Here is a 15917-nt window from a genome sequence, read left to right on the forward strand (position 1 = left end):
AGATCACCTTCCTCCCCACAGATACACCAGAAATTCATCTACACGTGGAGCAACTCCTACAGAACACTGGCAGAAGACCCCAGACCCCCCAAAAGGCAAGAAACTCCCTACGTACCTGGGTAGGGCCAAAAAAAAAAAAAAGGAATAAACAGAGACAAAACGATAGGGACCTGCACCAGTGGGAGGGAGCCGTGAAGGAGGAAAGGTTTCCACACACTAGGAAGCCCCATCGCGGGCGGAGACTGTGGGTGGCGGGGGTGGGGGGAGCTTCGGAGCCACGGAGGAGAGCGCAGCCACAGGGGTGCGGAGGGCAAACCGGAGAGATTCCTGCACAGAAGATCGGTGCCGAACAGCACTCACCAGCCCGAGAGGCTTGTCTGCTCACCCGCCGGGGCAGGCGGGGGCTGGGAGCTGAGGCTCGGGCTTCGGTTGGAGCGCAGGGAGAGGACTGGGGTTGGCGGCGTGAACACAGCCTGAAGAGGGCTAGTGCACCACGGCTAGCCGGGAGGGAGTCCGGGAAAAAGTCTGGACCTGCCGAAGAGGCAAGAGACTTTTTCTTCCCTCTTTGTTTCCTGGTGCGCGAGGAGAGGGGATTAAGAGCGCTGCTTAAAGGAGCTCCAGAGACGGGCGCGAGTCACGACTGAAAGCGCGGACCCCAGAGACGGGCGTGGGACGCTGGGGCTGCTGCTGCCGCCGCCAAGAGGCCTGTGTGCGAGCACAGGTCACTGTCCACGCCCCCCTTCCAGGGAGCCTGTGCAGCCCGTCACTGCCGGGGTCCCGGGACCCAAGGACGGCTTCCCCAGGAAAGCGCACGGTGCACCTTGGGCTGGTACAACATCCCGCTGGCCTCTGCCGCCGCAGGCTCTCCCCACACTCCGTACCCCTCCCTCCCCCCGGCCTGAGTGAGCCAGAGTCCCCGAAGCAGCTGCTCCTTTAACCCCGTCCTGTCTGAGTGAAGAACAGACGCCCTCCAGTGACCTACACGCAGAGGCGGGGCCAAATCCAAAGCTGAGACCCGGGAGCTGTGAGAATAAAGAAGAGAAAGGGAAACCTCTCCCAGCAGCCTCAGAAGCAGCGGATTAAAGCTCCACAATCAACTTGATGTACCCTGCATCTGTGGAATACATGAATAGACAACAAATCATCCCAAATTGAGGAGGTGGACTTTGAGAGCAAGATTTATGGTTTTTCCCCTTTTCCTCTTTTTGTGAATGTGTATGTGTATGCTTCTGTGTGAGATTTTGTCTGTATAGCTTTGCTTCCACCATTTGTCCCAGGGTTGTATCAGTCCATTTAAAAAATTTTTTTTTAATAATTATTTTTTATTTTAATAATTCTATTATATTTTATCATACTTTATTCTATTTTACTTTATCTTCTCTCTCTTTTTTTCCAACCTTCCCTCCTTCCTCCCTCCCTCCTTTCTTTCTTTCCTTCTTTCCACTTCTACTAATTCTTTCTTTCTACTTTTCCTCCCTTTTATTCTGAGCCGGGTGGATGAAAGGCTCTTTGGTGCTGCAGCCAGGAGTCAGTGCTGTGCCTCTGAGGTGGGAGAGCCAACTTCAGGACACTGGTCCACAAGAGACCTCCCAGCTCCACGTAATAGCAAATGGCGAAAATCTCCCAGAGATCTCCATCTCAACACCAGCACCCAGCTTCACCCAACGACCAGCAAGCTACAGTGCTGGACACCCTATGCCAAACAACTAGCAAGACAGGAACACAACCCCACCCATTAGCAGAGAGGCTGCCTAAAAACATAATAAGGCCACAGAAACCCCAAAACACACCACGAGACATGGACCTGTCCACCAGAAAGACAAGATCGAGCCTCATCCACCAGAACACAGGCACCAGTCCCCTCCAACAGGAAGCCTACACAACCCACTGAAACAACCTTAGCCACTGGGGACAGACACCAAAAACAACGGGAACTATGAACCTGCAGCCTGCAAAACGGAGACCCCAAACACAGTAAGATAAGCACAATGAGAAGACAGAAAAACACACAGCAGGTGAAGGAGCAAGATAAAAACCCACGAGACCTAACAAATGAAGAGGAAATAGGCAGTCTACCTGAAAAAGAATTCAGAATAATGATAGTAAAGATGATCCAAAATCTTGGAAATAGACAAAATGCAAGAAACAGTTAACAAGGGCCTAGAAGAACTAAAGATGAATCAAGCAACGATGAGCAACACAATAAATGAAATTTAAAATACTGTAGATGGGATCAATAGCAGAATAACTGAGGCAGAAGAATGGATAAGTGACGTGGAAGATAAAGTAGTGGAAATAACTGCTGCAGAGCAGAATAAAGAAAAAATAATGAAAAGAACTCAGGACAGTCTCAGAGACCTCTGCGACAACATTAAACTCACCAACATTCGAATTATAGGGGTACCAGAAGAAGAAGAAGAGAAAAAGAAAGGGACTGGGAAAATATTTGAAGAGATTATAGTTGAAAACTTCCCTAATATGAGAAAGGAAATAGTTAATCAAGTCCAGGAGGCACAGAGAGTCCCATACAGAATAAATCCAAGGAGAAATACGCCAAGACACATATTAATCAAACTGTCAAAAATTAAACACAAAGAAATCATATTAAAAGCAGCAAGGGAAAAACAACAAATAACACACAAGGGAATCCCCATCAGGTTAACAGCTGATCTTTCAGCAGAAACTCTACAAGCCAGAAGGGAGTGGCAGGACATATTTAAAGTGATGAAGGAGAAAAACCTGCAACCAAGATTACTCTACCCAGCAAGGATCTCATTTAGATTTGATGGAGAAATTAAAACGTTCACAGACAAGCAAAAGCTGAGAGAGTTCAGCACCACCAAACCAGCTTTACAACAAATGCTAAAGGAACTTCTCTAGGCAAGAAACACAAGAGAAGGAAAAGACCTACAATAACGAACCCAAAACAATTAAGAAAATGGGAATAGGAACATACATATCGATAATTACCTTAAATGTAAATGGACTAAATGCTCCCACCAAAACACACAGATTGGCTGAATGGATACAAAAACAAGACCCATATATATGCTGTCTACAAGAGACCCACTTCAAACCTAGAGACACATACAGACTGAAAGTAAGGGGATGGGAAAAGATATTCCATGCAAATGGAAATCAAAAGAAAGCTGGAGTAGCAATTCTCATATCAGACAAAATAGACTTTAAAATAAAGACTATTAGAAGAGACAAAGAAGGACACTACATAATGATCAAGGGATTGATCCAAGAAGAAGATATAACAATTGTAAATATTTATGCACCCAACATAGGAGCACCTCAATACATAAGGCAAATACTAACAGCCATAACAGGGGAAATCGACAGTAACACAATCATATTAGGGAACTTCAACACCGCACTTTCACCAATGGACAGATCATCCAAAATGAAAATAAATAAGGAAACACAAGCTTTAAATGATACCTTAAACAAGATGGACTTAATTGATATTTATAGGACATTCCATCCAAAAACAACAGAATACACATTTTTCTCAAGTGCTCATGGAACATTCTCCAGGATAGATCATATCTTGGGTCACAAATCAAGGCTTGGTAAATTTAAGAAAATTGAAATTGTATCAAGTATCTTTTCCAACCACAATGCAATGAGACTAGATATCAATTACAAGAAAAGATCTGTAAAAAAAATACAAACACATGGAGGCTAAACAATACACTACTTAATAACAAAGTGATCACTGAAGAAATCAAAGAGGAAATAAAAAAATACCTAGAAACAAATGACAATGGAGACATGACGACCCAAAACCTATGGGATGCAGCAAAAGCAGTTCTAAGAGGGAAGTTTATAGCAATACAATCCCACCTTAAGAAACAGGAAACATCTCGAGTAAACAACCTGACCTAGCACCTAAAGCAATTAGAGAAAGAAGAACAAAAAACCCCCAAAATTAGCAGAAAGTAAGAAATCATAAACATCAGATCAGAAATAAATGAAGAAGAAATGAAGGAAATGATAGCAAAGATCAATAAAACTAAAAGCTGGTTCTTTGAGAAGATAAACAAAATTGATAAACCATTAGCCAGACTCATCAAGAAAAAAAGAGAGAAGACTCAAATCAATAGAAACAGAAATGAAAAAGGAGAAGTAACAACTACACTGCAGAAATACAAAAGATCATGAGAGATTACTACAAGCAACTCTATGCCAATAAAATGGACAACCTGGAAGAAATGGACAAATTCTTAGAAATGCACAACCTGCCAAGACTGAATCAGGAAGAAATAGAAAATATGAACAGACCAATCACAAGCACTGAAATTGAGACTGTGATTAAAAATCTTCCAACAAACAAAAGCCCAGGACCAGATGGCTTCACAGGCGAATTCTATCAATCATTTAGAGAAGAGCTAACACCTATCCTTCTCAAACTCTTCCAAAATATAGCAGAGGGAGGAACACTCCCAAACTCTTTCTACGAGGCCACCATCACCTTGATACCAAAACCAGACAAGGATGTCACAAAGAAAGAAAACTACAGGCCAATATCACTGATGAACATAGATGCAAAAATCCTTAACAAAATACTGGCAAACAGAATCCAACAGTACATTAAAAGGATCATACACCATGATCAAGTGGGGTTTATTCCAGGAATGCAAGGATTCTTCAATATACGCAAATCAATCAACGTGATACACCATATTAACAAATTGAAGGAGAAAAACCATATGATCATCTCAATAGATGCAGAGAAAGCTTTCGACAAAATTCAACACCCATTTATGACAAAAACCCTTCAGAAAGTAGGCATAGAGGGAACTTTCCTCAACATAATAAAGGCCATATATGACACACCCACAGCCAACATCGTCCTCAATGGTGAAAAACTGAAACCATTTCCACTAAGATCAGGAAGAAGACAAGGCTGCCCACTCTCACCACTCTTATTCAACTTAGTTTTGGAAGTTTTAGCCACAGCAATCAGAGAAGAAAAGGAAATAAAAGGAATCCAAATAGGAAAAGAAGAAGTAAAGCTGTCACTGTTTGCAGATGACATGATACTATACATAGAGAATCCTAAAGATGCTACCAGAAAACTACTAGAGCTAATCAATGAATTTGGTAAAGTAGCAGGATACAAAATTAATGCACAGAAATCTCTGGCATTCCTGTACACTAATGATGAAAAATCTGAAAGTGAAATCAAGAAAACACTCCCATTTACCACTGCAACAAAAAGAATAAAATATCTAGGAATAAACCTACCTAAGGAGACAAAAGACCTGTATGCAGAAAATTATAAGACACTGATGAAAGAAATTAAAGATGATACAAATAGATGGAGAGATATACCATGCTCCTGGATTGGAAGAATCAATATTGTGAAAATGACTCTACTACCCAAAGCAATCTACAGATTCAATGCAATCCCTATCAAACTACCAATGGCATTTTTCACAGAACTGGAACAAAAAATTTTTTCATTTGTCTGGAAACAGAAAAGACCTCAAATAGCCAAAGCAATCCTGAGAAAGAAAAATGGAGCTAGAGGAATCAGACTCCCTGACTTGACTATAATACAAAGCTACAGTAATCATAACAGTATGGTACTGGCACAAAAACAGAAATATAGATCAATGGAACAGGATAGAAACCCCAGAGATAAACCCACGCACCTCTATGCTCAGTTAATCCATGACAAAGGAGGCAAGAATAAACAATGGAGAAAAGAAAGGCTCTACAATAAGTGGTGCTGGGAAAACTGGACAACTACATGTGAAAGAATGAAATTTGAACATTCTCTAACACCATACACCAAAATAAACTCAAAATGGGTTAAAGACCTAAATGTAAGGCCGGATACCATAAAACTCTTAGAGGGGACTTCCACGGTGGTCCAGTGGTAAAAAATCCACCTTACAATGCAGGGGACATGGGATCGACCCCTGGTCAGGGAACTAAGATCCCACATGCCATAGGGCAGCTAAGCCCGCATGCCACAACTACTGAGCTCGTGTGCCTCAACTAGAGCCTGTGTGCCACAAACTACAGAGCCCACATGCTCTGGAGCCTGCGTGCCACAACTACAGAAGAGAAAACCTGCACACCACAACTAGAGAGAAGTCTGCGCACCACAAGGAAGAGCCCTTGCACTGCAACGAGAGATCCCACGTGCCACAACTAAGACCCAACACAGCCAAAAATAAAATAAAGAATAAATAAATCTTTAAAAAATAATAAAACTCTTAGAGGAAAACATAGGCAGAACACTCTGACATAAATCACAGCAGTATCTTTTTGGATCTATTCCTGGAGTAATGAAAATAAAAACAAAAATAAACAGATGGGACCTAATTAAACTTAAAAGCTCTTGCACAGCAAAGGAAACCATAAACAAAACAAAAAGACAACCTACAAAATGGGAGAAAATATTTGTAAATGAAGTGACTGACAAGGATTAATCTTCAAAATATACAAACACCTCATGCAGCTCTATATCAAAAAAACAACGACCCAATAAAAAAATGGACAGAAGATCTAAATAGACATTTCTCCAAAGAATACACACAGATGGCCAAAAAGCACATGAAAAGATGCTTAACATCACTAATTACTAAAGAAATGCAAATCAAAACTAAAATGAGGTATCACCTCACACCGGTCATAATGGCCATCACCAAAAAGCTTACAAACAATAAATGCTGGAGAGGGTGTGGAGAAAAGGGAATCCTCCTGCACTGTTGGTGGGAATGTAAACTGATACAGCCACTATAGAGAACAGTATGGAGGTTCCTTAAAAAACTAAAAACAGAACTACCATATGATCCAGCAATTCTACTCCTGGGCATATATCCAGAGAAAACCAAATCAGAAAGATACATGCACCCCAATGTTCACAGCAGCACTATTTACAATAGCCAAGACATGGAAGCAACCTAAATATCCATCAACAGAGGAATGGATAAAGAAGATGTGGTAAATATATACAATGGAATATTACTCAGCCATAAAAAAGAATGAAATAATGCCATTTGCAGCAACACAGAGGGACCTAGAGATTATCATAAGTGAAGTCAGACAGAGAAAGACAAATATCATATGATATCACTTATATGTGGAATCTTTAAAAAATGATACAAATGAACTTATTTACAAAACAGAAACAGACTCACAGACTTTGAGAACAAACTTATAGTTTCCAAAGGGGAAACATGGTGGGGGGGGATAAATCAGGAGTTTGGGATTAACATATATAACATATATATAAAATAGATAATCAACAAGGATGTACTAAATAGCACAGGGAACTCTACTCAATATTCTTTAATAACCTATATGGGAAAAGAATCTGAAAAGGAATGGATATATGTATAACTGAATCACTTAACTGTGCACCTGGAACACAACATTGTAAATCAACTATATTCCAATATAAAATAAAAAATTTTTAAATGTTTAAAAAAAAGTGTTTTGAAACCATAAAAAAAGTTACAATGAACTAATAGTTATAGAAACTGAGGTCAAACATTACTACAGGCAAACCTTGTTTTATTGCACTTCGCTTTATTACTCTTTGAAGATACTGCATTTTTTTTTTTTTTTTTTTTTGCGGTACGCAGGCCTCTCACTGTTGTGGCCTCTCCCGTTGTGGAGCACAGGCTTCGGACGCACAGGCCCAGCGGCCATGGCTCACGGGCCCAGCCACTCTGTGGCATGTGGGATCTTCCCGGACCGGGGCACGAACCCGCGTCCCCTGCATCGGCAGGTGGACTCTCAACCACTGCGCCACCAGGGAAGCCTGAAGATACTGCATTTTTAAAATTTCTTTTTCTTTTTATTTTTTTAACACCTTTATTGCAGTACAATTGCTTTACAATGGTGTGTTAGTTTCTGCTTTATAACAAAGTTGAAGGTTTGTGGCAACCCTGAGTTGTCAGAGGATGGTTAGCATTTTTTTAGCAATAAAGTATTTTTAAATTAAGGTAGGTACATTCTTTTTGGGACATAACACTATTGCACAGACTACAGTATAGTGTGAACATAGCTTTATATGCACTGGGAAACCAAAAGATTTGTAAGATGGTCTGGAACCGAACCTCAAATATTTGACGTGTGCTTGCATAAAGCCAAGGGCTGCCTACCATCCCAGTCCCGATTTCCTATCCCTGGTGGTCTGGCCTTGGTGCCTCAGGTGGATGTGAAGTGGGTGCCCAGGGCTGAGCTGGCCCGTTACACAGCCGGGCCTCAGAAGAGCTGGCTTGGAGCAGGCCTTCTTTCAGGAGGAAGACACTGCCTGCAGTGTGGCCTTCCTTTCGATTTTAAAGAATGATGCGTCAGACGGTCACCAGGAGAGCCAGCTCCACAACTGTACCGCACGCGGCTTTCTAGGGGTGGGAAGTGTCCGACGCCATCCCCTCCATCCTTTCCCCTTCACTCCTACTTAAACTGTTTGTCAAAACCAAAGCTTAGGGTTTCCCTGGTGGCCCAGTGGTTGACAGCCCGCCTGCCGATGCAGGGGACACGGGTTCGTGCCCCGGTCCGGGAGGATCCCACGTGCTGCAGAGCGGCTAGGCCTGTGAGCCATGGCTGCTGAGCCTGCGTGTCCGGAGCCTGTGCTCCGCAACGGGAGAGGCCACAACAGTGAGAGGCCCGCGTACCGCAAGAAAACCAAAAAAACAAAAAAAACCAAAGCTTAAAGGATTTGTCTCTTGGCCAGTCTGCAGATCCATACTTGGCCTCCCTCTGGGACTCTCTGTCAACCTGTTGACAGGCCGTAGTCAATCAGGGTCATTGACCAGGGTTTGCCAATCTTGCTGGAACAAAGGTGGCATCGATAGATGCAGACGGCTGTTTCATCCAAGAGGCAGTAACGCCTGAACAAACCCCAAGCATGCTGATACAGGGCAACACAGGGCCGAGTCAGATCTGCAGTGGACTTTGGCTTTCTAATAAATACTTTCAGCTACCAGTGCATGAGATGAGGGACATGGGCCCCAGGCTGTGCCTATAGTAGAAACGTTTAGAACTGGATCTCAAATGGCAGTCGGTGTAGGATGGGATTTTGTAAGAATCAACTGTTTCGTCACCCACTCAACAAACATGTTCCTAAACAGTCCTGCTGTGTCAGAGCCCGTCCAGCCAAAGGTGAAAAGAGAGCACTACTCAGGGAGTGTTCAAACCGAGAATATTTACTCTATCACTGCAGAAATTCATAACAGGGGATCACAAGCAGTTCTTTCCTTTCCCTGCTTCTGTGTAATTATTAATCTTTTCTCTAGACCTGACCCCTACAAAGTACTCCAGAGCCCCGCCTGTGGTCTTGTGGGAAGAATGCTGGATTGGGGGAGAAGACACAGGCTGCAGTCCCAGCCTTGTCACTTATTTACCCAGTGATCTTCAGCGCGTCAGTGTCTGTACCAGAGTTTCCCCATCTATAAAACGGATACCATCACCTGCCTGGATCCTCGCGCAGGACCGCGGTGAGGGCTAAGAAAGCATGATGTGCACGTCAGAGCTTCGTAAGCTCTCAGGCAGCATTTGCTCACTGGTAATGAGCAACCACTGCTCTGCAGGATGAAAAAGCTGCAGCCCCCTTCCTGTCCCCCACGTTCAAAAAAGACGAGGGTGCTGGGTTAGGCCGAGTGAAAGAGGAAGCTTTCTTCACTGCAGGACCTGCTCCAGAATCTCCTGTGGTTGCTCCATTTCCCTGTCCTTCTCCAAGGATGCTGAAGGAGACCTAAACTCCAGGTCTCCTCAGCTAGGAAGTCTCTCGCTCCAGTGGAAAGAGCTACAGTCACTGCAGTGTCCTTCCTGTCCGTCTCTACCACGGGACACCACATTCTCCTGGTTTCTCTTCTGCTTATTTCTTTACTTCCTCTTTTTCCTGACTCCTCCCTGCTGGAGGGTCCTAGGATCTGTGCTCAGTCCTATAAACACTGTCTCCCTGGGGGATTTCATCCAGTCCCAAGCCTTTAAAAAACAAGTGCCATCTATCAAGATGGGATTCCTGCTATAAACGGGCACATCTCCAGGCACCCCCAAAGACTTCTGTACAAAAGGAACCTACTTTAGCCACGTGGGACCTGTATTTGCAATAGGGTCTTGAATTCCCACCAAAACAACAGGCAAGACTGCCCTCTGCAACCACAAAGCTGATAACAATAATTTTAAATGATTTAAAGTAAATCAATGGGGACTTCCCTGATGGCACAGTGGTTAAGCATCCACACGCCAATGCAGGGGACGCGGGTTTGAGCCCTGGTCGGGGAAGATCCCACATGCCACGGAGCAACTAAGCCCGCGAGCCACAACTACTGAGCCCATGTGCTACAACTACTGAAGCCCACACGCCTAGAGCCCGTGCTCCGCAACAAGAGAAGCCACCACAATGAGAAGCCTGCGCACCGCAACGAAGAGTAGCCCCCGCTCGCCGCAACTAGAGAAAGCCCGCGTGCAGCAAAGACCCAGTGCAGCCAAAAATAAGTAAATAATTTTTTTTAAAAGAGTGAAAACTTATAAAATAAATCAATGTTCAAAGGAGCAAAGGCTAAACATCCCAGTGGTTTCCGAATTCCTTTTAGTCTCGGTATAACAAATACCCAAGGGATGACCAAATACACACCCAAGTCTGATGTTTGGGGCAGACTCAACCAATGAAACAGTAGGTTCACCTGCATCTTCTCAGATGCTCTGACCCTTCCTAAAATTCCAAGTTCTTCCTCAAACCTATTTGGCTCTTCCAATACTCTGCATTCTGCTGATGACGTGGAACCCAAAACTTGGGTCACAAGTTGCATCTATGGTTTAAGTTCTGCACTTCTGCCCAGTGAAGTAGCACCAACAGCAGCATTTGAAAAGCATCTTCCCCAAATATCATATGATATCACTTATATTTGGAATTTAATTTTTAAAAATGGCACAAGTGAACTTATTTACAGAACAGAAACAGACTCACAGATCTCAAAATCAAATTTCGGGTTACCAAAGAGGAAACATGGGGGGAGGGGATAAATTAGGAGATCGGGATGAACATAAACACACTACTATAAATAAAATAGATAACCAACAAGGACCTACTGTAGAGCACAGGGAACTCTACTCAATATTCTGTAATAACCTCTATGGGAAAAGAAACTGAAAAAGAATGGATGTATATATATGTATAACTGATTCACTTTGCTGTACACCTGAAACTAACACAACATTGTAAATCAACTATACTCCAATGAAAAAAAGAAAAATAATAATACAAAAAAGAAAAATAATTTTTTAAAAAAGAAAGAAAAGCATCTTCCTGAAGAATGGAAGGAACGTGAGGGTGGTTGTTTCTACGCGGTGGATGATGGGCAACTCTCCTTTTGCATAACACATGTGCATCTTCCCAGTTTTCTATGATGGCAATATATGACTTCTTAATCAAAGAAAGTAGTTATTGTAAAAAGAAATGTTCTTCTCCATAAGGTCTCATAAAAATCCCGACTACACAAGTGTTGTTTCTCAAACAAACAAAGAGGTCTCAGTGACCTCAACTCACCTCAGCTTCGCCTGCTTTTCCAATCCAACCACTTTCCGTACCACCTGCTGGCAGAATCCGTAGCACATGAAGAGGACGGAGTTCTCGGCGATGTTGGCAATCAGCGCTGGGCTGGTCCCCTTGTAGAAGCCCCGGAAGCCCACCTGGGAGTAGGTCTTCAGGCAGCAGTCGGTGAGGCCCCTGTACAGGTCGGGGAACGTCTGCATCTTCACTTTCATGGTGTCGAAGGGCTGCCCGGTGAGTACACATGCTGTGCCCCCTGCAACCAGGACAAGAGTCCTTGTCCAGCACCAGCCTACAGCCACGTGGTAGAGTGCGGCCTCGAGGACCCACGGAGAGGAGGGACGGGCAGCCCACCGCAGGGCTTACCTCTGGGTCACTTCATTTTGACCTCCTCCCCCCCAAACCTTCTAGCTCAGTCCAATAAAACTTCTAGGGGTCCTTCATGTGTCTAGCACCCCGCTCCAGCCCTGAAGGAGCTCACACTCGGTACAGGAGAGGACGTGGGTTTGACAGTCAAAGCCACCGGATGTGAAGGTGTGACGTGCGTCCAGGAGCATCGGTCAGAGGGACCTGGGCTCAAAGCCTGACTCTGCTGTGAAATCCTGGCTAAGTGATGTGACCTCTGAGCCTCGATTCCCTATCGGGTTAGCGTGAGGATTAAGATAAGGCTCTAACATATTGGCTGCTACACAACAAGTGGCTAATTTACAGCGTTAACTGTGTTTGTGTGTGCGTCCACATAAAAGGAAGGGGAAGGGAAGAGTCTGGTGTTAATCACTCTTTTGCTTGATGCCCAGTGGTCCTAATGACTATCAGGGAACTAACAGAGGAACAGGCCACAGATAAAGAAAACAAAGGGTCTAATCAGTCCCTGAAGAGCTAAATGTTTGACCCTATGGGAAAACCTCCTATTTGGACTCTACCAATTAATGATTTATATTCAGACAGGAAATGGATTGAAACTTACCTCTGCTTAGCATAAATCATATATTTATATGCTTTTATACAACAAAAGTATTGAATTGCATTCAATTACTTCGATAAAAATTCTGAATGTAAGGAAAAGAATGAACTATTAAACCCTGTAACATCTCCAGACCCTGAACTGGGTCAGCATTTGGGGAACTGTCTGTCACTGGTGAATGCTTCCACCTCCCCTTGGGCCTGGGACGTCCCCTGCTTGTGTCAGGAAACACAGCCATTGGATGAGGTTATTAAAACCTCAGCAAAATTGAAGAGAAGGCTTACATAAAATATTTCAGAAATGCAGTTTCATAACTTAGACATAACACAATTACTCCAATGAAGTTGTGGAAAGTAGAGATGGAGGGAGGGCTGTTAAGAATAACTCCCAATTAATTATTGGTAGATGGACATTTCCAAAGAGTCTGAAAACTGATCTCTTAAGCAAGCACAAGTGTGATCTCCATAATCCTATCACCACTGTCCCTTTCTTCTAGGACAGCAATGACACATTTCTGCTTTGTTTTGCCACACTATCCCCAGTTCTGAATTAGTGGAATATAATTTAATAAGATGTTACCATAATTAAGAGTTATTCTCTCCCAGGTACTGATGGGCTAGAATAAAATAAGATCTTGCTTATGTCAAAAATAATCGTTCTGGGGCTTCCCTGGTGGTGCAGTGGTTGAGAGTCCGCCTGCCGATTCAGGGGACGCGGGTTCGTGCCCCGGTCTGGGAGGATCCCACATGCCGCGGAGCGGCTGGGCCCGTGAGCCATGGCCGCTGGGCCTGCGTGTCCGGAGCCTGTGCTCTGCAACGGGAGAGGCTACAACAGTGAGAGGCCCACGTACCGCAAAACGAAACAAAATCATTCCAAAAGAAGAGGTGAATGTCAGAATTTTTAAAGTGGGTTCATAATTTTGACAACCTAGATGCATTTTAATTCTATCACAACAGATCCTACAGTCTATCTTTGATAGAAGACTGAAGGATATAAAATTCCAAAAGCTGAGCGTCCCTCATGGGGGAAAATGCCCTTCTATTGCAGAGACACAAACAGCCCAGGCATTCCCGGGAGGGTGAGAGGATGCCAACGGCAGGCAAGTGGGTCCACTGTTGCCAAAGTCAGCATCCTCTGCAGTAGGGCATTGGGGGAGCGGGGAGTGGTGAAGGGGTCGGGGATGGTGCACAGGGCCTGGGGGGCTGGATTCCACGGCAGGGGAGGGGCTGACCCAAAGGCACGCAGCACGTAAGAGGCTGTGGGGCGGGTTCCAGGCAGCCCTTGGCTCCCCCGCTCCTTGTCGTCTCTGACCTGGGAGCGCCCTCGCCTGAACTTCCTATCCGTGTCTGCAGACTTCCTCATGAGCCTACTTTGGCCGACTTCTGGTGCATGGCAAAATACTTCGATCTTCCCTGAACCCACGATTTCTTTTTTACAATTAAGACGACGACAGGGGACTTCCCTGGTGGCGCAGTGATTAAGACTCCACGCTCCCAACGCAGGGAGCCTAGGTTCGATCCCTGGTCCGGGAACTAGATCCCACATACACGCTGCAACTAAGAGTTCGCATGCCACAACTAAGGAGCCCTTGAGCCGCAACTAAGACCCGATGCAACTAAGACCCGATGCAACCAAATATATAAATAAATACATATTTAAAAAAAAAAAAAAAGACGACAACAGGATGAGAGAAGGCAGCTCTGACTGCTCTTGATCTGTTGACCCAGGAGGTCCCACCAGATGAAAGGACAATGGGCAACCCGCTCCCCTGGCCTCTCCACTCCAAGGAGTGGTGACCCAATATAAGAATTGGTGAGGGAGGCAAGGGTAAGCAAGCAAGGGTCTTCATCTGCGAAGTATGAGCATTCCAGTGCTCCTCCAGCCCTAGAATCATCCAGGAATCTGGAGAACCAAGTAACCACCCAGGCACTTCCAAGTCTGTCACTTGCCTCAGGCTGAATAAAGGTGACCTTTCTAAAGAGTGGCCTGCGGTGGCAGGTGCTGCCCAGAACTCGACGGTGCCTAGTGGGGCCGGAGTCTGCCCCAGCACTCGCCCCGCCCACCACTCCCCGGCCAATCCTGGGGCCCCTCCTTTCAGGGCTTTAAGACACAGTCAAAACCCATTCTCGGGCTTCCCTGGTGGCGCAGTGGTTGAGAGTCCGCCTGCCGATGCAGGGGACACGGGTTTGTGCCCCGGTCTGGGAAGATCCCACATGCCACGGAGCGGCTGGGCCCATGAGCCATGGCCGCTGAGCCTGCGCGTCCGGAGCCTGTGCTCCGCAATGGGAGAGGCCACAACAGTGAGAGGCCCGCGTACCGCAAAAAAAAAAAAAAAAAGTCAGCCTGATTTACCAAAGACATTTCGAAGGTATCCTTTCTCTCCCCCAGCAGTAGTAAGGGCAGTGCCTGGGATTTCCCTGGAGAGATGGCACAGTGTTATTTTTGTACTCTAAGGCCTCTGAAGACTGCCAGGCTTGGGGTGGAATCCTGCATATCCCAGCCACATGGCAATGGACGAGTGGCTTCAGCTCTGAGCTGTGATATGTTCCAGCTGTCACCCGGGGACACTCCCACACCATACCCTGACTCACAGCTCTAATACAGCGGGAACTACTCTACCTTCTGCTGTGTTTGCAACACAGTATTACACTTCTATTAAGTGGATTCATTCCAGGGTTAAAGCATGTCGCTTCTGGAGCTACAAAAGCAATGTCTTCACCAGAGCTCACTTGCAGGAGGTATTGGCGCAACAAAGGACGGGTTTTCTCTGGGATTACCTGCGGCCCCCGCCGTGAGGTCAATGGCAGCTTGGATGGCAGGACTGGATTTCATGTTTGCCCACTCCTCTGCTGGGCTCCGTGGAGGGCAACTCTCACGAGCTTACGATGGGCACCTCATATCCCTAGGAGGAGGCAAGAGTTCACCATCAGTCGGGCCTCTGCAGCCCCCGTCTCTAGGCCTTAGCTACTGGACTTGAACTTCAGGGAACCGGGAAACTGGCTCTACATTGCTCCAAAGGAGGGGGCTCGAGTTGTCAGAGCAGCTTAGTGATCAGCCTCCCCTTCTCCCTGCCCACCACCTCCCCTTAAAAAGCACACAGGTCAAGAACCTTGCTCACGTATCACTGCTACAGCCACAGGTGAGGGCACTTCAACCAACCTTTCTGAAACCCTCAAGAAACGAATGCCAAATAAGCAAGCCAACCGGACATCCCAAGCCCCATCAAACCAGTTTTTCAGAGGCCTAAGTTAAACCATCAATCCACTGGGCTCTGTTCCAAATTCAGACAGCTGCCTGAGACCCTGAGAGAAGGTCACAAAACAGGAGCTCTGGAAAGGAATGGGTTAGGAGCTCTGCCAAGTGACACACGCCTGGGTCTGAATGCCTGCTCTGCCACTGGTATGGTGGCCCTTTGGGCCCCTAAAG

The 15917-nt window shown here is 45.3% G+C and overlaps 1 protein-coding gene across 1 annotated transcript in view; it reads right to left on the minus strand.

Annotated features, from left to right (window-relative positions):
• The window catches only part of SLC25A15 (solute carrier family 25 member 15), a gene marked incomplete at both ends in the record, with an annotated part of 30733 nt that extends 15410 nt beyond the window's left edge, over positions 1-15323 (minus strand). Inside the window, 2 exons of the mRNA XM_079721996.1 lie at positions 11525-11783; positions 15269-15323. Coding sequence (XP_079578122.1) covers positions 11525-11783; positions 15269-15323 — 314 coding nt within the window. The remainder of the gene's footprint in view (positions 1-11524; positions 11784-15268) is intronic.
• Positions 15324-15917: the final 594 nt, after the last annotated feature.

Source organism: Hyperoodon ampullatus (assembly GCF_949752795.1).
Source record: "Hyperoodon ampullatus genome assembly, chromosome: 16".
Taxonomy (NCBI): domain Eukaryota; kingdom Metazoa; phylum Chordata; class Mammalia; order Artiodactyla; family Ziphiidae; genus Hyperoodon; species Hyperoodon ampullatus.